The sequence below is a fragment of the Panthera tigris genome, chromosome A2, assembly GCF_018350195.1.
Source record: "Panthera tigris isolate Pti1 chromosome A2, P.tigris_Pti1_mat1.1, whole genome shotgun sequence".
Taxonomy (NCBI): Eukaryota; Metazoa; Chordata; class Mammalia; order Carnivora; family Felidae; genus Panthera; species Panthera tigris.
The window spans coordinates 137,302,051-137,329,538 of NC_056661.1; the positions used below are offsets into that span (position 1 = coordinate 137,302,051).

General features: G+C 36.8%; 1 protein-coding gene across 2 annotated transcripts; it reads left to right on the forward strand.

Moving 5' to 3' along the window:
* The first annotated feature begins 632 nt into the window (after positions 1 to 632).
* On the forward strand, positions 633 to 27,488 carry ING3 (inhibitor of growth family member 3). Of its 2 annotated transcripts, none has more exons than XM_042970737.1 (12): positions 633 to 802; positions 1,051 to 1,122; positions 3,813 to 3,913; positions 6,198 to 6,263; positions 16,609 to 16,705; positions 18,370 to 18,441; positions 19,364 to 19,444; positions 19,722 to 19,879; positions 20,458 to 20,651; positions 22,406 to 22,598; positions 25,114 to 25,152; positions 26,688 to 27,488. In XM_042970737.1, the coding sequence occupies exons 1-12, from the start codon at positions 775 to 777 to the stop codon at positions 26,802 to 26,804; spliced, it is 1,218 nt and encodes a 405-aa protein (XP_042826671.1). In that variant the 5' UTR covers positions 633 to 774; the 3' UTR covers positions 26,805 to 27,488. The 2 variants fall into 2 exon arrangements, with proteins under 2 accessions (XP_042826671.1, XP_042826665.1); XM_042970731.1 differs by having other exon boundaries at positions 634 to 802; positions 19,325 to 19,444.

Here is a 27,488-nt window from a genome sequence, read left to right on the forward strand (position 1 = left end):
GACAGACCGCAAAATAAAATGTGTAGGAGACTATAAAGGGCTATTTTTGCATCTTTTAATATGGGAAATTCATATTCACCCCATATTCTTAGTGTACACTATTTTAGTTACATGGAAGCCAACCAGAAGTCCCATTTATATTTTTAGCAGTGGATATTAAGGATAAATTCCAACAGAGAGTTCTGTTTTAAACAATCCAAGTCGCCCGAACTTTGCTGATTATTCTAGCGTTGGAACATTTTCTATTTGCCTAGCACTATCTGAAATCTATGACTCACAAACGCTAGGGTATGGAATCATAGCAGTAAAGAACAGGTGAAAAGTTGTTCCTAGTTGTGTTCTGCAGGCGCATACAACTCCCGTCATCCCCTGTGCAAAAAATCAACAAATAAACATAGGCACCGCATTTCAGATTCTGTTGCGCTCCATTCGCAAGGACGCCTGGTTTTTGTAGTTTCTACATGAGGAACTGCCAGCACGTTAATAACTGCTGGGAGGGAATGAAACTACACTTCCCACAATGGCACGGGGGCGGGCTCCGGTCGGCTTACGTCATTGCTTCAGCCAACCAATGACAGCTCCGGGCGGCAGTGAGGCAAGCGCCGTCAGGCGCCAAAGTGGTTTTTTTTTTTTTTTTTTTTTTTTTTTTTTCCGCCGAAGCTGAGCGGGTGCTGCTAGCGGAGGCGCCATATTGGAAGGGACAAAACTCCGGCGACAGCGAGTGACACAAATAAACCCCTGGACCCCCTCGTTCCCCCAGCTCTAAGGGCCGCGATGTTGTACCTAGAGGACTATCTGGAAAGTGAGTGGGCGGCGCTGGCAGGGGCCGTCTGTGGGACCTGCGGGCGGGCAAGAGCGCGAGTGGACGGGCAGGCGGGATGGCGGGAGGGAGGGGGAGGCGGGGGATGTTTCTTTCTCACGGTAACTGGCAGCCTCGCTGTGGGCTGCCGGCTCCTTCGACCCCCCCCCGCACGCACGCACGCACGCAGCGACGTAAGCGCGTACTTTCGCCGTTGGCCCCGCCCCTCTGACGGACTCTCCCTTTGACAGTGATTGAACAGCTTCCAATGGACCTGCGGGACCGCTTCACTGAGATGCGCGAGATGGACCTGCAGGTGCAGAGTAAGTCGGCGCGTTTGCCCTTCTTCGCCGCGCGCGTTCAGTCCAGACTTCCCTGCCATCGACTTCATCGCCTCCGCTATTTGACTCTCCTCCGGCTCACTGGCTAGTGGATAAGGAGTTGTGAAAAAGAAAAGGCAGTGCCTAATCTTGCCTCTTGCTTTCCACGCTACTTTTCTCCTTGCTTTTACAAGAGAAGGAGGCATTAGGGCACGTGTATCTGTTTCTTCTCGAATTCGAGACTCTGCAATAAAAGCTTCTGTACCTTCAGTGAGGACGTAGATACCTGTTTTAATGCACATCGGTGTAAATGTTGAGAAGATTTTGACTTGAGCCCTTATGTATGGAACATAGATTTCAGCATTTATACTTTTGTTAAAGTTCGTTCTATTCAAAAATTTTCAAGAGCGGAAAACAGAAGCATAGGTGATATGTGGTTCTTTAGTGACCCTGGTGAACTTGGAATGTCAAATTTTGGAAAGTTACACATTATAGGATACATTCTCAATTGTCAACAGGATGATATTTTCTCAAAGTGAAGGAAATAAGATTTTACTGTAAAGCTTCTTATCTGCTGTAATAAAAATATTGACTTTTTTTCTATCAGTGGTAGCTTGGTAGTCTGGTTACTTTTTCCCAAAATTAACCTTGTTCTTTCACAGAGCAGTATGTGGTTTATATGATCATTTTTTTTTTCTGTGGAGTTTCTAAAAAAGGGTTTACAATTCAAACCAAGTAAAGAATCAGTGTCTTTGGAGATAAGGTAAATACTTAGAGCAACATTACACTTAAGTACAAATTTATGTCCACCATGCTCTGAATGAACCTCATGAACTTTCCCCTTTTATGAAATGCGTATAATATAGCTGTTCTAACTATCTTGTAGACATACTATGTTACAAATTAAGAATGCGAAATGAATTATATGTTACTTAATTAAAGTATATAGTTCGGTGTACCTTTATAGCTGGATGTTACTCCCGCTTTGGAGAAATTCAGCTATTCCTTAATTAAATTGTATAAGTGATAATAATGGCCGGCTGGCCTTCATGGGGTGTATCCTCAAAAAATAGGTTTCTTGATCCCATTTATTCCAGTGATGTTTAGGCTATACACATGAAATGTTTCTCATGCTGCCCATGTTTTTTGTTTTTTTAAAAGTAGAGGTGAAGGAAGACCTGGGTTTTGGGATATGATTGGGAGAAAAGGGGTATTGTGGAAAGAGATCAGAGAACCAACCATTCCTTGAGGTAGCTAAGGACCTGTACTTTTCCTCACTTGTTTCTCTGCCCCTCTCCACCTTCCGCACCATTGTTCATGAATATACTTTTCTCAGCCTCTTGTCAGTTTCATGTGGCTGCACTTAATACAAGGTGATAAGATATGGAAGCTTTCTTTTATTTGGTGGATTGTAGTGTAGAAGTCTGAATTGTGTCTTTCTTTGGCTTGCTCACAAAATTCATTTTAACTTGAAGTTAGAAAATGCTTACTTAGACAAAGGAAAATTCTTTTAAAAAATTAACTGCAAGACTTCTTAGAATCTTTAAAAACCTATTATGCCCTGAAAATCTCCAAAAGGTTTTCCTCAACTTACATAGCAACAGATTCCACCCCTCCCTTTTTTTTTTTTTTTTTTAACTTTTCCTTTTTTAGCAGACATGGAATGAGATGACCATTCTTGGCATACGCTTAGAGAAAAACATCTAGAATAAATAATATAGTGTATGAAGTGAATAAATGATTGTACCCTCTATTTCAGTCATGATGTGAGACAATCGGGTGCTTAATGCATATAGTGAGAATTTAAAATCTTTTTATTACTTTTTCTTATGAAAAGAAATGTAGGGGTGCCTGGGGAGCTCAGTTGGTTAAGCCTCCAACTCTTGGTTTCGGCTCAGGTTATGATCTCACAGTTTGTGAGTTCGAGCCCCACTTTGGTCGGGCTCCACACTGACAGTGTGGGGCCTGCTTGAGACACTCTCTCTCTCTCTCTCTCTCTCTCTCTCTCTCTTTTTCTTTCTTTCTTTCTCTGCCCTTCCCCCCCCCCCCCAACACACTTGCTCTCTCTCAAAATAAATAAACTTAAAAAGAAAGAAGGAAACGGGAGGATTATCTGCTGGTGCTTTTTAAAAAAACTTTTTAATGTTTATTTATTTTTGAGAGAGAGAGAGTGCTGGCAGGAGAGGGGCAGAGAGAGGGAGACACAGAACCTGAAACAGGCTCCAGGCTCTGAGCTGTCTCACTGAGCCTGACTCAAGGCTCCAACCCAAAAACCTGTGAGGTTGTGACCTGAGGCAAAGGCAGACGGTTAACCGACTGACCCACCCAGCACCCCTCTAGTGGTACTTTCGATGAGAAATTGTGTTTTGGCACATTTGGCTGATTTAATGCCATTAGCTTTTGATCCAAAGGCTGTACTATTGAAATACTGTCGTACAGAACTTATCTATGTAGTCGACTCCTTTGATGACTGGAAAATTTTTGAAATAACAAAAATAAATTGTCAGTAGAGAAAATTGTTATTTTTTTCTAAAGTAAAGCATTTACATAATCAAAGCATGACATATTTAAGTTATTGGCCAAGTGAAAGAGTGTATGTTGTCAGATATTTTTTTCTTTCCCCAAATCAAAGCATGTATATTCAGTATATGAATTTGGTCATCTAAATATGAAATGTTTTTATTATGTCATAGATGCAATGGATCAACTAGAACAAAGAGTCAGTGAATTCTTTATGAATGCAAAGAAAAATAAACCGGAGTGGAGAGAAGAACAAATGGCATCCATCAAAAAAGTATGTTCAACACTCTGGATGATTTATCAGTAAATATTGGGACTCTCTGAGAAAGATATTTTAAAATGAAATAGTTTTCTGGATCTCAGAATGAGGGAAAGTTACCAGTGGCTCTTTAAAATTTAAATATTTTGTTGTGGTTTAGAGCTTTAGGTGTATGAATTTTTTTTTTAATTTTTTAATTTATTTTTGAGACAGAGAGAGACAGAGCATGAGCAGGGGAGGGGCAGAGAGAGCGGGAGACACAGAATCCGAAGCAGGCTCCAGGCTCTGAGCTGTCAGCACAGAGCCCGACACGGGGCTCCAACTCATGGACTGTGAGATTATGACCTGAGCCGAAGTCAGATGCTTTAACCGACTGAGCCACCCAGGCACCCCTAGGTGTAAGAATTTTTAATAACTTTTTGGCAATAAAAATTAGCAACTTTTTTTAGAGAGTTACAGAATCATAAAAAGTACAGTTTTTTTCTTTTAATTTGTTTTATTCTGGTTACAGGTAGTTAAAGTTACTTTGTCTTTAGAGATGAAAATACTGTCTTCTAATTTTGGCCCCAAACTGGTATGAAAAATAGCACACCTTGAAGCATATTTTACATATTGCTAGGTACCTGACTTGGTGGAATCACAGAAGAACAGAATTTTAAGAGTTGAGAAGATCCTTTAAAAATCTTTTATTTAAAACTCTATATGAATTGGGCCTAGAAATACAGAATTCCTTGAGTTTTTGTTAATTTTATAGTACTCTCAGGTCTCTTCCAGATTAGAATGAGTATCAGATCTCCTCCCAAGGTTTGCTTTAAATGTATGACCTAGTGTATTTGGGATACATTGGAAGAACTACATAAAAGACCCACGTTTTGTCGTGACCTCCGTTTAGCTGTGTGACATTGGACAGGTTCTTTAATATCTCTGATAATAATGGCTCCTTCATCCCCATCCTTCAGAGAATTGATCAAAGATCAACTGAGAAAGAAATCTGAAAGCTACAAATTTCGTGTATTGTGTTATTTATTTTGCCACATGGGAGGAAGATTATTTCTGTTAGGAGAAAAAAAATTAGAATCTGTAACAGAATTGGTCCTGACTGGGAGGATACCTGGAGACCCAGGTGTGTATGAGTATAGACATCACATATACAGTTGACCCTTGAACAACATGGGTTTGTATCGATGGGTCCACTTTATACCTGGATTTTTTTTTTTTTTTGACAAATACAGAACAGTACCGTAAAAGTATATTCTGAATAACATTTTTTCCTCTAGTTTACTTTATTATAGGAATACAGAATATAATGCTTGTGCAAAACATGCATTAATCTCCTGTTTATGTTATCAGTAAATGCTTCCAGTCAACAGTTGACTGTTAGTAGGTAAGCTTTTGGGGAGTCAGAAGTTCTATGTGGATTCTCAACTGCAGGGGGGTTGGCATCCCAACCCCCGCCATGTTCAAGGGTCAAATGGGCAACACCAAGTCAGTTATTATTCCTTTAACCTATTAAGTTTTTGGTGCACTGCAGCTTGGATATACCCTTAAAAGTCTAAAAGTCCATGGTTTCTATGTTTTTAAATGATTTGCTTTATATGAGGAGAAATCTAAAGTATAGATTGGCATTGTATGAATTATAGGAATTAATACTTAGCTTAAGAGAGTTCTGAGACACCTGGGTGGCTCAGTTGGTTAAGTGTCCTATTCTCTATTTCTGCTCAGGTCATTATCCCAGGGTCGTGGGATCAAGCCCCTTGTCAGGCTCCTCACTGAGCTGCTTAAGATTGTCTCTCTTTCTTCCTCTGCCCTTCTCCCCCACTCTTGCGCTCTCACTGTCTCTCTCAAATTAAAAACAAACAAAAAAAAACCCTGAGAGTTCCAGAACAATTGGAAAATAGAGACATGCAGGTCAGAATATTTTCAATATTTATACTTTTATTTAAAAAAATTAAAAATGGAGAGTATAAATTAGATAAATTGTAACGTTTTCTTTGAAAGAAAAAGAGTATTCATTAGTTCACATAACTTTTTACTAGTTTAGAGGCTAGACTTGGAATAGTATTTAATTTTACTTATATCTTTTTTAGGAATGCTTCACATCTTCCTTTGATTCTTGACCATTGTATAAAATTTCTAATCCTACCCCATCCCCATCCTATCCTTAACTGGGTTTTTATTGCTGATGTAGGTTGACTGACATTGAATACAGGGTATGATAATGAAAATGCAGTTTTATGTCCTAACTGCACATATTTTTAAGTTATTAATTTGTTCTTAAAATGAAAATGTTTTTATTCAGGATTACTATAAAGCTTTGGAAGATGCAGATGAGAAGGTACAGTTGGCAAACCAGATATATGACTTGGTAAGTAAAATTAATGTGAATGCTGTGCTATAGTATTTACATTATGGATTATGTTTTAAGTTTCATCAGCTTGAATGTTAATAGGAAGAGCAGACTAAATTTGAGGTATTGTTTTCTTGATCCCATTTAATTTGAGATTTTAGTGTCCATTTTTGGTTTCTATGCAGAAAAGAGAGTCTGCAGTTTTAGTTAACAGGTCTAGAACCTTACATTTTAGCCGAATTTACTTTGCTATAAGGTTTTATCCGATGTTAAACTTGTTTTTTTTTTTTTTTCAACAAGAATTGATGTTTAAATTTATTTTACTAATCCTTATTTTAAGGTAGTGTATTTACTTCCCTGTACATCCTCTTGAGATTGTTTCTGTGGTAAAATACATGTCAGACTACTGTGCTGACAAGACTTTTTGGTAGCCTGATTAAATGAAGAAGAGAATCATTTGAAGTCAGTGTTAACAGATAGTACTCAACTATCTATTAAGTGATGTCAATAGATAGCACTCAACGACTGGCTCAGGTGGCAGAAATGGGAAACACTCAATTAAACTTTAAAAAAAGGTTCTTTTTTGCAGTAGCAGCACTTGTGAAAGATTGAAATCACTAAGAAGACAGAAGCAGTATTTCTCAAACTGGTATAATTATGGTGCTCTCTTTTATGTTAAGCAGCTTCTAAAATACATCCTTTAGGAAATACTCATTTCTGCTTCTGCCTCCAAGCAAATTAAAGCTAAAAAGAAATAAGTGGTCACTTATGGTCTACTTTAGCGTATAGATTTCACATCGTATTTTTGTCATCTTACCTGGATGCCATCTTATTACTGAACAAGTATATGTAAACATCAATGTTGTTGGTGAGCAAGACACGAGATAAAAGGTACATACCACACATGGTGCACATTGTAAATGTTTATGCAAAACTAGCAAACATTTGTCCTGTGAAGCTATAGAAAATGTTTTGTTGTTCTCATATAGTAGAAAGTTTTACTGGTGTAAATAACCTAGGCTCTTTTGTTCATACAGTTCTGAAAATAATTCTGAAAATAATTTCATGAAAGATGTACTGCCTAAAGGAAGGTAGAACAAATGGTAGCTTGATTTACTGTGGAATTGAAAAAAAAAAAGTTCTTAATTGTTTCGGTCTTGAATTATATATATAGACATAGAAAAAGACATGTATATTTGAATCCAAGAGGAAGTTGTTTAGTAACATCGTCCTCATATTTAATGATTATATGTGTCAGTCTTTATTTAGAGACTACCTTCTTTTTAAATCATATAGATCTTTGGCTGTATTCTTGGTTTATATTTTGTTATTTTAGTACTTTCTGTATGTTTAAAAAATACTTCATACACTTAGAAAAATATGTATAATATAAATATGTTCTTTTTAAATATGTGTGTTTTTCTGTGTATGTATTTATATATTATTTATGAACCACGCTGTTTATGTACTCTTGTGCTTCGTATAATGGAGTTTTACCTGGAGTTATAACGAAGGAGTAAAAAGTAAATACTATAAATGGCTTGTGTCCTCAAGGTGTTGGTAAACTAGTTGGGAAGATGTGCCCACAAACTAAAGTGAAGAGCCTGTATAGAAACAGTGTAACAAATAAAGATTAATGCAGTTAAAGATAAATATCTGATAAAGGACTGAACTAACTCACAGTAGAGTTATTGTTAATTTCTTAGAGGTTATGAGATGAGTGTTGAACAGAATTTATTCAGAGGCTGAGGGGCCTGGATTAGGTGTGGCATTGAGGGGAAAGCATTTCACTCAGAGATAATGGATAAACAAAGAATGAAAATAAAACCTAGTAAATTCTTTGAGGGGGATAGATTATTTAGGGTAGGGAGTGAGGTAATTGAAGGTGATGTGATAAACTGAACAAAATGTAATAAAAAGCAAGTGCCCATAATGGATCCATACAGACGTGAGTTCAGCCACTTCACTGACAGTGGGACTTTGGAAAAAGTATTTAATCCCAGAACCTTGGTTTCCTGATCTGTAAAATAGCAGTCTTAATTTGTGCCTTACAGATAGATTTGCACATATGTATATAAATGCTGTTAGCTGGGCAGATAGTAGGCGCTCACTTCTTTAAAGATTCACTCCATCTTATTCCTCAAACTGGAATTGTGCACTTTCTTGGAGCCACTGTTTCCCTTTCAGCTCTGCCAAGTTGCACCTGGTTTTTCTCCAGTCTCCCAATATTTCCAGAACTGCCTTTTGTCTTGTCTTTTCTTCTTTCTTTCCTTCCTCTCCCCTTCCTTTCTCTGTCCTCCTTATGCCTTTCCTTTTTGTGACTTTTCTTTTCCTCTCCCCCTTTTGCTTCCTTCCTATTTTAGCACTCCATATTAAATTGCTGTTTCAGGCTATTGTGACATCTCTAAAATAAAAATCCATTCTTCTTTGAGACTTAATTGTCTATTATCATCCTTCCATCTTTCTGACCTTCCTCAGTCTCCATGGGTGTCACTCATAATGGTTACTGTTCCTCAGGACTCTGTCCTTGACCTGCATTCTTTCTTACTGTGTTCAAGTAGTTCTCACGTAGAGGTAACTCTCTTCCCTTCTTCTGCCCAACTCCAGAGGCCAGAAAGACCAAATGACACATGGTGAAGAACTGATCTCTCAAATGCCAGTTTTATCCCCTGTGCCACACACAACCCAAGTTGAGAAATCTCTCCATTAATTTTCTGTGTGTTCTCTTAGTTTTAGCAATTATACATGAATGATTCCCCAAACTCAGACTTGTCTTCTGAGCCTATTCATCTTACCTGAGAATTCCAGGCCCTGGAGCTCAGTGTATTCAGTCTTAACTCTTAGTCTCCCCTTCAGCTTCTCTCAGAAGAACCACTGATCTTCCAGTTATTCACATTGGAATACCGAAAGTTATCCCAGCCTCCTCCTCGTCCCTGGCCTCCCCACATTTAGTGGATCACTATGTCGTGTTCGTTTTTATTTTCTAAGCATCTCTCATTACCCCTTCCTCTCCAATTCTACAGCCTGCCGTCATTCAAGAACTTTAACAACAACAAATGACTGGCATGCTTTTCCTTTCATCTTTGCTTAGGAAACTTTCTCCATCTTTCATAATCCTCCACATGCAGTCTCTTTATTAAAATCGCCTTAATATTGATATTTGTGTCATTTATATCTAGGAGACGAGATTTGACCACTTAGGAAAGTCAACAAGAGTGATTAAAAAAAATTTTTTTTTAATCAGTTTTCTTTATTTTTGAGAGGCAGAGAGAGACAGAGTGCGTGTGAGGGAGGAGCAGAGAGAGAGGGAGACACAGAATCCGAAGCAGGCTCCAGGCTCGGAGAGGGCAGCACAGAGCCTGATGCAGGGCCCAAACTCATGAACCGTGAGATCATGACCTGAGCCGAAGTCGGACGCTCAACTGACTGAGCCACCCAGGCACCCCACAACAAGAGTGATTTAAACAAAAGATTTATTTTCCTCTCATGTAAAATAACTGTTGGAGGAGGCAGGCCAGGGGCTGTGTGGCAACCCCGACATCTTTGTTGTCCCAGGCTGCTTCTGATCTGTTCCTCCTCTTTTCTGGACAGGTAGAAGAATTGCTGTGGGGGTTACTCAAAAGGGCGTATTTTGCAATTCAGTCAGCTCCTTTAAAGGAGCCTGGAAATCTTACCTACTGATTCCTGCTTATCTTCTTGACTCCTTCTAGCTGCAAGAGAGGCTGAGAAATGTTGCTTAACAGGGTACATTGCGACCCTTGGAGTACAGTTGGGGTTCTATCAGTAAGGAAGGAGGCTATTGAGTAGGTAATTAGCAGTTTGGGCCTTACCTTACCCTCAACAGAATCATACTGACCTCTAAATATTGTTATTCCCATGATTTTATTATTACTTGAATTAAATGATAATTATTTATTTACCTTTTACTTGTATGTGTGTCTTCCCTACTATAAATGTCAAGAACTATGTCTTTAAAAAATCTTTTAGTGTTTTCAGACTCTAGCGTAGTTATTTCTCAGTAAACATTTGTTGAACAAGATCGCCTAAATTATTTAATGGAGACGAAAAGGCACTAACGGGACTCCCACATTATGAGTTTAGTGGCTAGAGTTTAGTGGTGTTCCGTTTGTTGCATCAGATATGGCAGTTGAGTGACATTTTCTCAGAAGGTAACAGAGTCACATTTTAGTATGCTAAGTTTGGCTTGGTTTTGACGGACAAACACAGGCTGCTGTGCCAAACACGGGTAGGCAAATAGCCACCTCTTGTCAAAGTATGGCTTTAAACCAAGAGAAATGAAAGTAATATAATTCAAGTGAGTTTAGTTTCCTTTATAGAATCGCTTTAGGAGACCACACATTCAATCTCATGATCTATGTCTTTGCTCACATCTTTTTGGCATCCCTCTCTTTAAATTGCTCTCAATTTTTTTAGTGTCTTCAGTTTAGATAGATTTCTATCTCTGATACATAAGCTCATTTTGAAAGTTCTAAAACAGGATTTATAGGTACGCCTTCAGCAAAAGGGGCATTTTTTTAAAAATATAAAAAACTTATTATGAGGTACATGTTTTATTTAAATACCTTTCACTTTATAGTTGTACATTAATAATTTTTGACTATTTTCAGTACCTTTGCTTTTAAAGAGATTCCTTTTAAAGTATGAAAACGTTTATTAAACACTATTAGGCCTTGACAGTTCAAAATTATGACAATATTATTTTCGTAAAATAAAAAATAGTAGATCTCCTAGCCAGGGCCCTTGAGGGTACATAGGTTTGTAGTCATTCTCTACCCTCAGAGCCTGGCACAACAGATTCGTTGAATGGTGAGCACAAGGACAAAGACTTTGGAGGTGATCTAATCCAGTGTTTCCCAGACCTTAATATTCGCATCCTACCCTCCAGGCTTTTAGAGTGTTCATATCATCTGTACATCCATTTACTAAGTAAATTTTAAAATGAAATTTATGTAAGAGGAAAATTTATTTGGTAATCTGATATTATTAATGTAAGTGAAAAAATGAGTATCACTTATCACAAATAAGTCATTATAAAATGTTAAAAAACAATAGCCTCCTTGGAATACTTGTGCTCCGTGTTGCTGCACCACTTTGCCAGAGTGGCGTGTGGAATTTGAGCACTTTACACTTGAGGGTAAGTGTACTTTTGCAGGTAATTGCAGTTGAACGTAAGGGAATTATTGCCTTGTTCATAGGGAAGTTATTAAATGAATTTACTATCTTAAATTGGTTATATTCCCCAAAATAGCAACAGTAAGTATCCAGGTGAAAGTCTTTATAAATAGGAAAGAGGGAAAAAAAAAAAAAAAGGAAAGAGGAATTAAATTCCTATAACTATTACCACTTGAGAGCTTAGGGAGCTAAATACTTCAAAGGTGAGTGGATAGGGCATAGTATAAATGTAAACTTACAGCAGTTTTCATTCATAGATCATTTATCCAATAAACAGAGGTACCTCTATACACTTCTGCATAGTGGGAGAGAGTAACTTTCATTCATTCAGCAAATATTTGTAGAGCTCCAGCTATGAGCAGTCATTGGTATAGTGGGCAGTAATGACAGACAAGCAATGAATATAGGCATAGTATCAAATAAAGATTAGATTTTGGTAAGTGCTGTGAAGGAAATAAACATTGTGGAAAGAGGGATGAAGAATGAATTACTAGGGGAGGCTGTTAAGAATGTCGCCAGGATGAGTGTAGTCTTAGTAGGTGACATTTGAGGTAGTACTTGGAAAACGAGAAGGAGCCAGCCATGGGAAGGGCTTCAGAAAGCACATGTCGGGCAGATGATGTAGATGATGTACCACGCGTCAAGTCTGAGGGGGAAAAGGGCTTGGCCGGTCCAATGAGAAAGAGGCCAGTGTAGTTGGTGTATGTAAGAAAGGTATTCAGAGGAGGCAGGCAGGAGCCACCACAGGCAAGGTCCTCCTGTAAGCCAATGCAAGCTGTGTGTTTTTTCTTCTGAAAGCAGCAGGAGGCCACCTTAAACAGGAGTGAAGTATACCTTAGAGGAGATTGTCTGCATGCCTTTGCTTAAACATTGTGTTATTGTGGTAATTTCAAGTAAGCGTATATTTACAGATTTTAATGTACAATAATTTAGTATATAATTGTATTTGATTTGCCCCTCAGTGTTTTATATAGCATGGTATTTGATTGTATTATTAATTTTTGAGATACTTTATTTACTTCTAACGTCAGTAGTAAACTTTTAATACCTAGAAGTAGCCTTATACTGTTACTTTCATTTATGAAGAAAAGAAACGAGACTGCATAAATATCCACAAATGAAGAGATTGGTGGAATTAGAGGTTCTGTAGAACAAACTGAAAATTTATTTCAGTAGTTGTCTTAGTGAAATGAACAACAACAAAAAGCTGTCCTATTAAAATAATTTCCTTCTAGAATCCTGATGCTCATAGTCATTAAACACTTATTTGTGTTTCTCAGTCAGATGTCACTGTCATAAGGCTGTATTACATTACAATACCTAATAAAGTTGATTTGTGTACACTCTGATAGAATTTGAGCTTTTAGTTAATGCTTGAATGATTTTAGCAGTCTCTTACATTGCTCAGTACCCTTGAACTTGCTTCTTTTTTATATCCTGGCCTGTTCCTGAGATGATTATATTTCAGGTCTACATTTTACCTATAAATTTGAGAATTCTTCATCTGATACTCTAATTAAGGAAATATATTGTGTAAGTTTGACCTTTTGATTTGTCTCCTATCCTCATTGTCTTTAAGGAAGATTAGATGTAGTTTATGTGCTTAGGCCTCAAATATTTGATTCAGCCTAAAGATGGGTCAAATTTTCACCTATTTTAAATAAAATTCAGAGATGTGGAGAATCATTTTCATGACTTGTCAGAGAAATAATTTGCCATCACGACTCCTTTTTCTTCTCCAATTTACCCTCTTTATTCACTGTTACCAGATCTTTTCACAGTTAGAAATTTATCTCTCATTGTCATGAATTTCAACTTAGAACTTTATATACTAACTTGTGCTCTTTCTAAAAGGGCAAGCTAGACATTTAAATTTTAGAATGGCATGGTATTAGAAGCCATAAATCACGCAGAAACTTTTTAAAATGCTGTATTTCGTTCAGTTTGGGTCCACCAGTGACACATCTTAAAATTTGAATATTGGAAAACTGGGAGTCAAAAGAGAAAGAATAAATAATTACAGTTCTATGCAAAAATGTTCAAGTATGAGGATTTTTTTTGTTTCATGCAGAGGGGCCAAGTGTGACTTAAATATCTTTGTGATCATCAATATGTTAACAAATAATGTTGACAGAATTTCCTTTGGCTCTCAAGAAGTCAGAAATTGATTTAAAATTAAAGGAATTACATTTGGGGTTATCAGATATGATTTGGGGCTATAGAGTAAGGAAGATTTTGCTGCTGTTATTTATTGACATTAAATGGGGAGCAAATCAAATAATTAGACTCCATGGTCAGCCTTGTGTTAGAAAGCTGTGGTTAATGGAAAATGTCTCTCAGTTGGCGTAGGACCCTCTTTACTACTATAAATCAATCTTATGAGGTCAGATGTGTGTGGAGGAGTGGGGTAATTTAGGTTCTTGCTTTGCCTGATACGTATGGGGCCATTATGGTGATCTGCCAGAACAGGTGCTCTACCCATGCAGAATCGTGAGGGTAGAGGACATGCAGTCCACAGCTTTCAGTCAAGTTCAGTGTTCTTTCTGTGGCTGTTTAATACCATTTAAGTACTCTGGTGCTTTATAGCTTAAGTTAAATCTGTGGTCAACTTTCTAACTTTAATTCGATTTAGTACATCAGCGGTGAATCTGAGACAAATTAATTCTCATTGCCTACTGATTGCTTATAATACTCATCTGTTCATAATCTTTTTCTTACCTTTCAGGTGGTAGGAATGATTGGAAGTTATTTTCCAAAGCTGCCTGCCTACTACAATGTGGTTTAGGCTTTTCTGTGTTTGTTTATTTTAATTATGTATTTGGTTTTTAGAATTATGAAATCGTGGGATTCTGCTGCTTTTTCTGAGCTGCTAGTACTGGAAAATTCCATCATTTTCCATGTTCTCATGTATGATAACCCTTATCAGTACTATCTTTAATGCATCGAAACAGTTATTAGATGCAGGGGTGGAAGGAGTTAGGGGAGGGTCCATGGCGTCGCCATCTCACTCTGGCGCCATCTTCCCAGCCAAGATTCTAATATTCTACCTGTCTGTACTGTACACACCTGTTACAGGCCACAATGTTCTTTACTTTTTATTTTTTTTCTTAGAATCCTTTGTCTTTCTGTGTCTATTCATTCTTTCCATCCCTTCAAAGATGATACATTCTTCACCCTCTAACTCATTTATACCTCCTTTATGTCTACCACAGCCCAGTGTTTTATATATATATATATATATATTTTTTTTAATGTATTTCTTCTGATCCTTTTCCAGCTTTTGCTTATTTGCTACATCTAGGAGATATATATTTTAAAACATTAGGTTAAACATCTTACAGAAATCTTGATTTGTCAGCTAAATTGTAATTCCTATGAAGGCAGGGATTCTCTCTCATTTTTCATGTGTCTGCCATTTAACCCAGTGCTAACTAAGCACATAATAGGAATGCAGTATTTATTAGTAGTATGATTGTAGGTAATAAAGTTGGTGGAGTATTTTCATTGCATTGAGTGTTCTTGGAATTTAAATATGAGTATTTTTTCTGACTTCCCTTGAGATTACATTTTGACAGTGTAAGATGTATTCTTGAATAACTGAGGTCTGTGTTCACACATTATTATTGGATGGGAGGTTCCATTAAAGAATGCTCAATTACCTGCATGTTCTTTGAATAGGAGCAACTGTCTGTAATATGTGACTCTATAGGATTTTAAATATTGCGAGGACAGTCTCTACCAGGCTCTGAAAAATGACTTGCGTGTGAAGATGGAGGGAAAAATTGGGTTTTAAAATATTGAAAAGTCACTAACCAATACCCCAATGGGTGCTGCTAATATACAAAATATAAATAATGAGATATTCTTATTTTTCTATTTGAATTCTCTTATTCTGAGTTAATAAACAGTTGGGTGCTGCATACAGAAGTTCAGAGGGCAATGTTAGGTATAGATGGTGAAGTACAATTTATTACAAATAGATCAGAGTTAAGTTCCTTTTCCATAAGGCATTAACTGTTGCCTTTGGCTATCTTACTTAAACCCTCTAAGCCTTATTAGTTTCTTCCCTTATGAAATGGAGACAGTAAAAACCTATGTCAGAAGATCAGAGCAAGGGCTAGAAAAGACAGAAGAGCATCTGATGCACCAAGCACGTTATGTGGCATCTGACACAAACAAATTATCTTTTGCTACTTTTCTCCCCATCTCCTTCATTTTAGGTACACGTTATTTCGTTCTTATTTCATTTTTTTTTGCCCTCATGATGTATCATAGACCTCTTGATACTTGTCAGAAAGTCACTCTTAAATTATTTAACAATGATCCATTGGGAATCTGGAGTTTGAAAAAAGGTGTTGTCAAGAATATAACAGCATTTTTCAAAAAATTTGTGTTTTCTTTGTTTCACTTCAAAGTAGTGAATTTGAAACAGCATTGAAAAAATTTTTAATATTAACCTTAAGAAATTAAGACTTGCTGCTAGTTGGAGGTATCATATAGTTTTCTGAAATCAGTCAAAAGATCTCTAGGTGAATGAAAAAATTTGCTACCTTAACAAGGACAGTAGTATTACAATAAAACCATTTTAACCAGGCTCTTTGGGGAATAGAGTTTTCTGGCTAAAAACTCCCTTTGTTTCAACCCTTTACATCAATGTTTACAAGTATAATGGTTTAATTTTCTGCCTTCGAGAAATGTATGTATAGAATATAGGAGCCTCTTTGTTTATAGACAAGGATCTTTCATTCTTCATTGTAAATAACAGTTATTATAGGATGGCAGTGTGGATGACCTTATTATAAGTAGGGGATTAGGTTGAAAGTAATCCCAGGGGATACTATAAAAAGTTACCAACCCTCCTGCACTTCCTCTCCCCTCAAGTCCCAAATACCAGTTTTGCTTTAGTTTCATATCCCACCTCTTCTGAATGTTTTCTAACAAATTGTGATTTTAGTTTCTTAAAACTTCAAATTATTAAGGGAGACTTGAGAGATTATTTTGTCTAACACCCTCATTTCATAGATTAAAAAGCTGAGGTGTAGGTTAATTGACTTGCTCAAGGATATTAAGCGGATTCACTAAAAGAAGAAAGGTTTAGTTTTCCTCATTAAAGTGACACTTTAATAGTGTCCCAAATTTTGGTGGTTATCTTTGATCTTCTTTGAAACAGGTAGATCGACACTTGAGAAAGCTGGATCAGGAACTGGCTAAGTTTAAGATGGAGCTGGAAGCTGATAATGCTGGAATTACAGAAATATTAGAGAGGCGTAAGTAAAATTTACAGTTTTCCATCAATGTCGGACAGTCCATGTGCGAATCACTAGGGAGACACTTATCCCATGGGGACTTCTCAGATCCCGCGCTTCTGTGGATGGTGGCACCTGGGTCGGACAAGCGTGGACTCTAGCAGTTAGAACATTTGGGTTATGGATGCTGAGAGAGAGGATACAGGATATCATACACTCTCTCTTTATTAAAATCACATATTAAGTCATTCCATTTTTTAATATGCATATATATATTAGTAAATTGAGTGGTAAGAACAAAGATTTAAAGAAATAGAGCCATCTAGAAACAGGTTAACCATCTGTCTTTAAATGTATTGACTTTGCCCTGCCTATTGGATACACTTTAACTTTGAGGAAAGTTTTTCTTTTTTCTTCCTAAGAACTGCCTTAAGGTTTTTTCCCTCAGTAAGAAAGATTTTAATTAGTTCCAAAACACTTCCTCTCTTTCTCAAGTAAGTCCTTCTTAAACTTTTTCTTATTCATGAGAAGTCATTTTAATATTTCTTTGCAAGGTTCGACTTGATCTCCTGCTATAATTTACCTGTTGATTACTTTTTTTTTTCTTGGTTCATTTCAACAGCAAGAACAAGTACCTGTTTCTACACACTGATGAAAAATTTATTTATGGTATTAGGTGATGTGTTTATATATGTATGTATGTATACATGTATGTATGTATATATATTACACACACACACACACACACACACACACTCTCACTCTCTCTTTCATACACATGCTCCCTAGAATAGGGAAACAACCAGTCATGAATCCAACTTGGTATCCGTAGTGCATTTTTGTATTCAAAAGTAGATCTATCACTTTAGATGATCGTCTGATTTATTTGTGATACTTTTATTCCAAGGAAATCCTATTTGAGAATAGTATTTTGAGACAAAATAAAATATAACTGCTCTAATTTTTTTTTTGAAATGCTGACAGTAGCTGTGAATAACAGTAATTCATGCCTATTCAGTACTGCAGGAAGGTTAATTATGCATCCTCTGTAAGGACACAGACATATGGAACTAAACCAGATCAAGTTCTAAAATCTGCTCCACCCTGTGCCCTGCCATAATTTCATCTCAAGGGATCAAGATAAACCCAGAATATTTCTTTAAAAGCATGTTAATGCTTGGCAGTAGAGATTCTGTGCCTAACTTCTTTCAGGAAGTCTTTACTATCATGTGTCATTTTAATGATCAAAGAATTTTCTTTCATGTACTAATGCCCCATCACCTAATACTGTAGGATCTCCCATTGAAAGGTCTTCTTCAATCCAGTATAATTAGTTTGAGTTTTTCAGATCTTATCGGTAATGGACTTATGATATCCATTCATCCACTTATGTGGTACCCACTGTCCTGAATTCCCCAATTAGACATTAGCATGCCTTGAGCTGTTTTGTACTTAAGGTGAATATTAAGAAGTGGATTATGTATTGTTTAGAGGGAGGATGAAATTGGCTCAGGGTGCAACTGGAAGTGGTGATTCTCTAATGTGCTTAACTAAAATGATACAGGCGTATGCATAGAACTTGCCAGTCCTTTGCTGGGTAAGGGTACATAGTGCCTTTAGTTGATTGACCTGTAAATTTTTGTGTTGACATTTAATGGAGTTGTATCTCTGTGCCTTTTTTTTAGGATCTTTGGAATTAGATACTCCCTCACAGCCAGTGAACAATCACCATGCTCATTCACATACTCCAGTGGAAAGTAAGTTTGGTTTAGGGCAGCTAAAACTAAAAACTCATTATATTACCTGTATATTCTTTTTAACTGGCTCGATGCCATCAATTGAGGGGGGAAAAAATTCCCTTCCTTTTCTTTTGTGAGATCTACTTTTTCATTATAGTTCCTGGTGGACTTACCTTCTTCATTTGGGAAAAAAGTGTATTTGATTTGGGAGTAGAGAGTTTGCTTTTCCTGGAATACTTGGAGGACAAATGTATGGTATTAATAGCAGTATACACTTCCATATGCAGACACCTGACTCTCTCTAGAGAGTGTTAAAACCCAAGGCAAATGATAACTACTTGATGGTAGGCTCTTTGTTTTTGGTGTTTTGTTTTGTTTTTCATCCTTGCTTGTCCAGTGCTTAGCCTACTTTGGCATATAAGAAGGTCTCAAATGATTGGTGGGCTAGTGAGTAAATGAATGCTTGGTTGGATGTTAGCTTGCTAGAAGACTGTATCGGTGCATTTTGTGACAGATCAATTTGAATGAAAGAAGGGTTGACTGAAAACTGTTCAAAAATTGTAGAGTTTTGAAAACAAAGTTCCTCTCATGTTATATGTGAAACCATGGTGAATCGTGGGTTATCTGCAGTACTTTGCTACTGAAGTTTTGTGGGTTTTTTTTGTGATTTGTGTGAGAGGTCTCCTCTTTTTTTTTTTTTTTTTTTGTGAGAAGTCTACTCTTAATGAAATAGGTGACACAGAGAGTTCTTCTTATCCTGTCCTCTAAGAAAACAGACTGTTCTGTATTCTGTGAAGAACTCAGAACATAGCTGTACTTGTTTATAACTGGATGGAAGTATTATGCCTTGTCCATAGTTCTTTAAAGTTTAAAAACACACAGATTCTTTCTTTATATTCAGAAAGGAAATATAATCTGACTTCTCACCATACAACAACAGATCATATTCCTGAAAAGAAGTTTAAATCTGAAGCTCTTCTATCTACCCTTACATCAGATGCATCTAAGGAAAATACATTAGGTAAGTTTATTATCTTAAATATGAATTTTGCTTTTTGTTTCTGTTAAAATAAGGGGAAATTAAAGTGTTCGGGATTAACGAAGCTTACAGATTTTTTACTTGGTTAAAGTCCACATGTGGGAAAAGAAGAAAAAGGGAAAATGGAACATGAAAATTTTATAGTGGCGTGAAAATGTTAAATTTAACGATTATATCTGTACTGGGAAATAATGTATTTTAAGCTCACTAACATTATGTTCTCTCCAACCATTCTTATTTCTTCTTTAATTCTACATAGGGTGTCGAAATAACAATTCTACAGCCTCTTCCAACAATGCTTACAACGTGAATTCCTCCCAACCTCTGGCATCCTATAACATTGGCTCATTATCTTCAGGAACTGGTGCAGGGGCAATTACCATGGCCGCAGCTCAAGCCGTTCAAGCCACAGCTCAGGTAAAAAGGAAGGGGTTTGGAAATGGGTACATTTTGTCTGAATCATTGACAAACTTGAATAGAAACAACTAGATGTGAACACAAAGAGTTTTTTTACGTTGTGTAGTTCCATTTTTAAATCATGGTTTTATGGTATCTGATATGAATATTTAATGAAATGAATATGCATTAATTTACCTGATTGATAATGAAAAGTGAAAAATAGTTTTGTGCAATCTCATGCAGAGCCCTTCACCCAGTAATTGCTCATGATGTGCATAGTCTTGACAGTGAGCCACAGCACCTGCTAGGAGAGCACTCTGTTCTCTCTGCTGGTTTCGGGGATTCTTCAATAGCCTCAGGACTTAGATTGCCAAATTAATATATTCCAAATTAAGTTGCCCACTCTATAGTCACCTCCTAACTGTGTAAAAACTGATTTTAAATCTTTACATAAAGTAGCTTAAATTACAGTGATGAAAATAATGGCTTAAACAAAATAATACTGGATAACCAACATAGTATTATAACTAGTAGGACTGAAAAAGAAAGTCTGCATACTTATGTTTATTAATATTCTCCATGAATGTCTATTTAAGATGAAAGAGGGACGAAGAACATCAAGTCTAAAAGCCAGTTATGAAGCGTTTAAGAATAATGACTTTCAGCTGGGAAAAGAATTTTCAATGCCCAGAGAAACAGCTGGCTATTCATCATCTTCAGCACTCATGACTACATTAACACAGAACGCCGGTTCATCAGCAGCCGACTCACGGAGCGGGAGAAAGAGCAAGTAAGTTTGATCATTACAGTAGCCCCATGCCTTTACTAAGTATGCAGGCTACTTGGTACCCAGCTGGGCTTCCGTATATTAAACACAGGTAGCATATAAAGGATCAGGGTGACCTTTAGGGAAGCAGGGAGACATGACATTTTCATTCACACTGCCCTACTTTGGAGGAGTAAAGTCTTTAGAAGACATTAAGTGTCTTTAATCTTTCTAAAGTCTTACATTGGGTATAAATGACTTCTGTTTACTTTCTTTCGTTCCCTAGGATAAACCATTTTATGGAACTTTTTTCAGCTATCATCCCTTATTTTATCATTGTTTCAATGTAAATTAATGCATAAGACACAAATTTTATCCTGGGAATTTTTTTGAATAAAATTATTCACTTTTATTAAAAGTAAATTATCTTCCTTCATTCTTGGTCTTATGCCCCCAAAACTGAAATTATGAAAATATCTCTAGATTGAGTGTATGAGACTCTAAGGAAGATTGTCTGAATTTTAAATATGACAACTTCACAGCATTCGGCGCCACCTGTCCCAGGTGTCTGCGTTTGGTAGGTGTTCCGCCATCATGGAAGTTCTGAATGGTAGGCCAGAAGAATAGGTTACCTAGTAATTGCATTATAATTTATTTTAAAATGTATTCTATCTTCTGTGGGTAAATCTCTAAAAGAATGATCAATGTAGAATCAACACAAAAGTGCTAGATATCCTAAAAAATAATTCATCTTAATAACTGCCGATGATAAATTTCCCTATTTTTAAAATTTAATTTTAGCATATAAATAATAGTAAATTGCTTGTGAATTTTAACACTCTGTTTCCTATCTAACACAGGTAAGTATTCACATATTGACAGATGGTCATGATCATTTTCATCAAATGCTTTTGTGTATTTGTATATATATTTTTTTATTTAAATTCAAGTTAGTTAACATACAGTGCAGTCTGGCTTCAGGAGTGGAACCCAGTGATTCATCTCTTACATATGCCACCCAGTGCTCATCCCAAAAAGTGAGAGCAAACGAGATTGCTGGAGGGGAGGAGGGGGGGCAGTTAGACAGGTGATGGGCATTAAGAAGGACACTTTTTGGGATGTGTATTTGTATTTTAGATTTTGATGAACAGTATTCACTTGGCTTAAAAATACAAAGAATGGGGCGCCTGGGTGGCTCAGTTGGTTAAGCGACCGGCTTCGGCTCAGGTCATGATCTCACGGTCCATGAGTTTGAGCCCTGCGTCGGGCTCTGTGCTGACAGCTCAGAGCCTGGAGCCTGTTTCAGATTCTGTGTCTCCCTCTCTCTCTGCCCCTCCCCCGTTCATGCTCTATCTCTCTCTGTCTCAAAAATAAATAAACGTTAAAAAAAAAATTTTAAAAAAATACAAAGAATGTCTCTAAGGTAGCCATAACTAATATTAATTCTTAAAACTATTACCTATAATTTAAGTCAATGCTACGTAGTAACTGATTAAAAAATTATTTTAAAAACCAAGATATGCTGAGTTTTTTTAATATCTTTATTCTCCAGAAAACAAAAAAAATATATAAAAAAAGAAAACGGTTATGAAAGATAATTGCTCTTTGTTGCTCTCAACAATTATGCTTTCAAATATGTTTATCAGGTTAGTTTAACTTTGCGTTAAATGTTAATTTATACATTTGATGTTATTTCATGTCATACCACTCACTTAGGAGTTACTCTCACGTAACTTCTTTTGGATGCTGAGCAAATAGATCTGATACTGTTCTTTCAGAAACAACAACAAGTCTTCAAATCAGCAGTCCTCCTCCTCCTCCTCCTCCTCCTCTCTGTCATCGTGTTCTTCTTCATCAGCCGTCGTCCAAGAGATGTCTCAACAGACAACAGTGGTACCAGAATCCGATTCAAACAGTCAGGTTGATTGGACTTACGACCCAAATGAACCACGATACTGCATTTGTAATCAGGTAAAAGCATAATCTGAATCAAATAGAAGAAAGGGAGCTATTTCAATTTTTTAAGTGCTCTTTTTTTCCTCCAGTTAAAACACTTTTGCTTTCTTGTATAAGGAATGTAATAGAATGTGTAAGTCACCCATAATCTCAGCCCCCGGATACAGCCTGTAATTAGACATTTTGATTTATCACTGCCATACACCCCACATGCATGTTGTCTTAGTCTGCTCAGGCTGCCGTGACAAAATACCACAGATGGGGCGGTTTAAACAGCAGAACCCTATCTTCTCACAGTGCTGGGGGCTGGGCCAGTGTCAAAGTGCTGACCGATTCCATTCCTGGTGAGGGCTCTTTTCCTCGCTTGCCAAGGGCCACCTTCGTGTTGTAGCCTCACATGGTGAAGACAGCGCTGGTGTCTCTTCCTCTTCTATAAGGGCACCAGCCCTACTGGATTAAGATTCCACGCATATGGCCTCATTTTTACCTTCATTGCCTCACAGACCCTATCTCCAAATACAGTTGAGGGGAAGGGATACAACACAAGAATTTAGGGGAGAGGCACAAACATTCAGTCTCATACACATATGTACACACAGATGTGCAGATACGCATGTGCATGTATATGTTTGTGTGTATGTGTATATATGTGTGTGAATTTGACAGTTGGAGTCACAGTATATTCTTTATGTAACACTGTTTCACTAAGTCATATGTACTGAGCATCGTTTTTAAGTAATTTTTTTAATTTTCTCACAGTTATCTGTTAGGCTGTGTGTAACTTTTTAAACCAATAGTTAGCTATACGTCTTTTAGTGGCTTTAATTCTTTTGAAGTTACAAATAACGTTATGGTAGACATTTTTTAAATGTTATCCATTTTATACAGGTATTTCTAAGATAATCTTTTAGAAATAAAGTTAAGTTAATATATTTGTTATAGACTACCAAATTATCTTTTGGAATTCATTACCAAAAATTGGTGAGCGTGCCTGTCTCCTTAACCCTGTCCAACACTGGATATTATTCTGTCTTGAAAACCATGTACCAATTTGATAGTTTTATATCACACAATCATTTCAATTTACGTTAGTAGTAAAATTGGACCCTTTTTGGCCATTTTTATTTCTTCTTTTATGAATTGACTCTTAAAGGTGTTGGCCGATTTTTCTATCAGTTTTGTCTTGTACATTAAGAATGCTTTGCGGTTTATTTTTTTTATTTTTATGTATTTATTTTTTTAGTTTTGAAATTCCAATTTTATGTAGTAATGACTCAGTCTTTATGAAGTCAGCCATGGGTTATATGCTTAGGAGGCCTTTTTGCTTTTTTTCCCCTTATAAACGTGTCTTTCATTTTTTCTTATTTGCAAATGGCTTTGTCTAGCTCTTGATATACTTTAGTTTCTTCACATTTAAAATCTTTAATCTATGTACAATTTATTGTGTTTAATGGTGTGAGTGGCAATCTAATTTTTGAGAATTTGCCATTAGTCTGTTAGTTTTTGTACTGTCACCTGACAAACTTTTTTTTTAAGTTTATTTATTAATTTTGAGAGAGACAGAGACAGCACAAGTAGGGGAGGGGTAGAGAGAGAGGGAGACAGAATCCCAAGCAGGCTCCACACTGTCAGTGCAGAGCCTGATGTGGGGCTTGAACTCACGAAACCGTGAGATCATGACCTGAGCCAAAATCAAGAGTCAGACTCTTAACTGACTGAGTCACCCAGGCACCCCGAATGTTTTTTAATATCAGTGATTAAAAAAAGAAAATTGTGTAAAAATCCTGTCAGTTAAAGTAGCTTACCTACAAAAGAACAAAATCAGATTCACCCTAGATTGCCTATCTGTAACACTGGAAACTAGTTAAGTTGATGCAATATATCTGTAGAGCTCTAAGGGAAAAATCTGGGTGCCCCCCCAAAATTGTTACCCAGAGAAGTCATTCATGTGCATACAACCATATACAGATACTCTCACTAGTGCAGAGAATCAGATAGTATACCCTCTAGTTATAACCCTGTCTGAAAAAATGTTTTGGTCCATTGAGAACATAAGTTAATTCAAGAATTAGGAAATTATAAAGTGCTGGTGATGAGCAGCAAAAAGAAAAATGAGAAAGGGCAGATAGTAAATTTATACTAAGTTTAGAAGTTTCAGCTATTGACTGCAAAAATATAAATGACCTAGTGACCCAAGGAAAAGTAAAAACCTTAAGTAACCAAGAAAGTAATGTAAACTCTTTATAAAAGAAAGCACTCACAAAGATAGTCTGTCAAGATTCTTTCATACTTTCCAAGAGCACGTAATTTCTGTGTATTTCTCTCTGTCCCCCTGCCCCCCAAAATCTTTTAGTAAAAGGCTCTAAATTGTATAAAATCTTTATTAAAAAAGTTATATACCCTATTTTTTAGTGCAATTGAGTATGTGGTATATTTCCGTCTATTTCCTAACAGTATCACAAACCATTAATTTGGATTTAGACGCTTGTCATAAGTCATAATAAAAAATATTTACTTTTATTTGAACTAGGTATCCTATGGTGAGATGGTGGGCTGTGATAACCAAGATGTAAGTATTAAATTTTTTCTGTTTGGGAATGAAAAAAATAAATTATTATTACTTGACTATTTTTCTTATTTACTGTGTCACTGAGTTTAAGAACACAGGTTTGCAGTTATGTTAATTACATATTAATGCTAGAATATTTCTCTGCAAAACAGGTAATGTCCCTTAATGTGTTCCCAATTTAAGTTTTTTTAAAGCTAGTTTTATGGTTTCATGTGCAGATTATAATTCTAAAAAAGTATTATATTGTATGAAAATTAGAAACACTCTCCACCCCCTTTGCTAAATAATACAGTGTTTACTAGAATCCAGTTCACCTATTGCGGTGAAGAACTAGAATTTTAAAACAGTGCATTCTGTCGGGAAGCCCGCGGCCAGGGGTTGGGGTGCAAATGTTGAGGCTGTGATGTGAAGATATTTTCCTCCTGTCAGTAGAGTACTTCCTGTTGTACTCTGCAGCTGTCAGCTGATAAGAGCCACTTCTGGTATAAAAAGTAAAGCAGGTTTGAAAGAAAAGAATTCCTATTTCTTTTTTAGGAAGCTTAATTCTGGTTAGAGATCTGTTTTTATTGGATGCTGAGAATATTTCTTCTAGTAATTTTATTCCCTCCTTACTGTCTCAAACTTCCAGTCCCCCTCCATTTATCTTTTCCTGCAGAGGGGTAACAGAACTCTGAATTCTAAAGAAGTACTAATGCATAATGTCAGAATCCTGAGGTTAATCAACAGTTTACACAATCTGAAGATTGAACAGGGTTGGCTTGGTGTGCATTAAAGTTTGTACTTTCCTGACATGATAGGGTCCAACAGCATGTTCACATAGATGGAGACAGACTGTCCTCCTTCCCTCTGTAGAATCACTTGTGGGCTGTTTGTGATTATTGTAGAACAGTATTGCCCGATCATTTCAAGAACAGCGTTGTGAAGTCCTGGGGCACTTAGTGAAGATGATGCATTTCCATGACCGCCCCGTTGTACTCTCTGATCCCTCACTCCCAGGCGTGCCCTTCGAGTGCTCAGATCTCCTGTGCCCGTGTGCAAGTGCTTAATGTGCTGCAGAGTAGAATACTTCTCCTCTGCATGTCTAGGCATAGATCTACCCAGAGAGGAAATCCAGGGTATCCCTTCATGTTTTGCATTGCAACCAGCTTATTCTACTTTATAAGGCAGTGAATAATGCTGAATATTAAATAAAATCCGTAAAATATATTTGCCTTTTTTGGGACCCATCTCACTTCTTGTCCTTGAAAGTTGGTATCCTCCAGTTTAACGAGAATTAGTGAATTTTTGTTCGTTACTTGGGATTATGAAAAGGGATTATATGAACCTCCGAGTTAACAAAGATGCGTGCTTTTTCTGTGCCTCCATTTCCTCATCTCTGAAACTTAACCAGTTGGATTCAATGATCTGTAAATCGGCTCCTTGATCTAAAAGTTCCGTTTCCATGAATCTAATAATACGCAGTCTAGTGGGCATATGTCAGCGTATTCTGTAATCTTTAGAGGTCTGAACCATTTCTCTGCAATTTTGCCTTCCAGTGCCCTATAGAGTGGTTCCATTATGGGTGCGTTGGGTTGACAGAAGCTCCAAAAGGAAAGTGGTACTGTCCGCAGTGCACCGCCGCTATGAAGAGGAGAGGCAGTCGGCACAAATAAAGGTGGTCATTTCATGTGAGCAAGGAAAAACTTCAACTAAATGTTTTATATGGGACTTTAAAACAGAAGAAAAGAGAAAAGAGAAACAATGCATTTCCAGGCAACCACTTCAAGGATTTACATAGACAATCCTGTAAGATCTTGAACTTGAATTTTATGGGTTGTATTTTAATAATGTAAGTAAATTATTTATGCACTCCTGGTGTGCTACGAATATTATTCCAGTTAGCCTTGGATTCTTTCAGTGGCCAACATATGCAGACATTTGTACTCCTCAACCAGTTTCTCAAAGTAATGGGCATTCTATAATTTAGACTTCAGAGAATTCCAACGATGAAGATTTTAAGAAAAGCATTTTATATTCAACAGGTATGTTCTGCTGCATGTACTGTACTCCAGAGCTGTTATGTAACACTGTATATAATGGTTGCAAAAAAAAAAAAAAAAAAAAAAGTCAGTGCTTCTAAAAAGAATTTAAGATAATGGTTTTTAAAACGCCTTTATAATAAGCTTTGTTTCTTTGTGAAACTAAATTCAGCAGGCTGAAGGAAATGGTTCATGTGATAAAGTGGGCTGGTGTCCTCTAGAGTACCTGGGTACATAAACAGAAACTCCTGTAGGTAAAAACGAATCTGTGCCATTAGTCTTTATATGTTTCTGCATCCAGATAGAGTGCAGTTCATG

Coding starts and splice junctions, on each gene's coding strand:
- ING3 (XM_042970731.1), top strand. CDS start 775: ATGTTGTACCTAGAGGACTATCTGGAAA. Junction 16,706..18,369: donor TACAGAAATATTAGAGAGGC/GTAAGTAAAATT, acceptor CCTTTTTTTTAG/GATCTTTGGAATTAGATACT. Junction 25,153..26,687: donor TGGGCTGTGATAACCAAGAT/GTAAGTATTAAA, acceptor TTTGCCTTCCAG/TGCCCTATAGAGTGGTTCCA.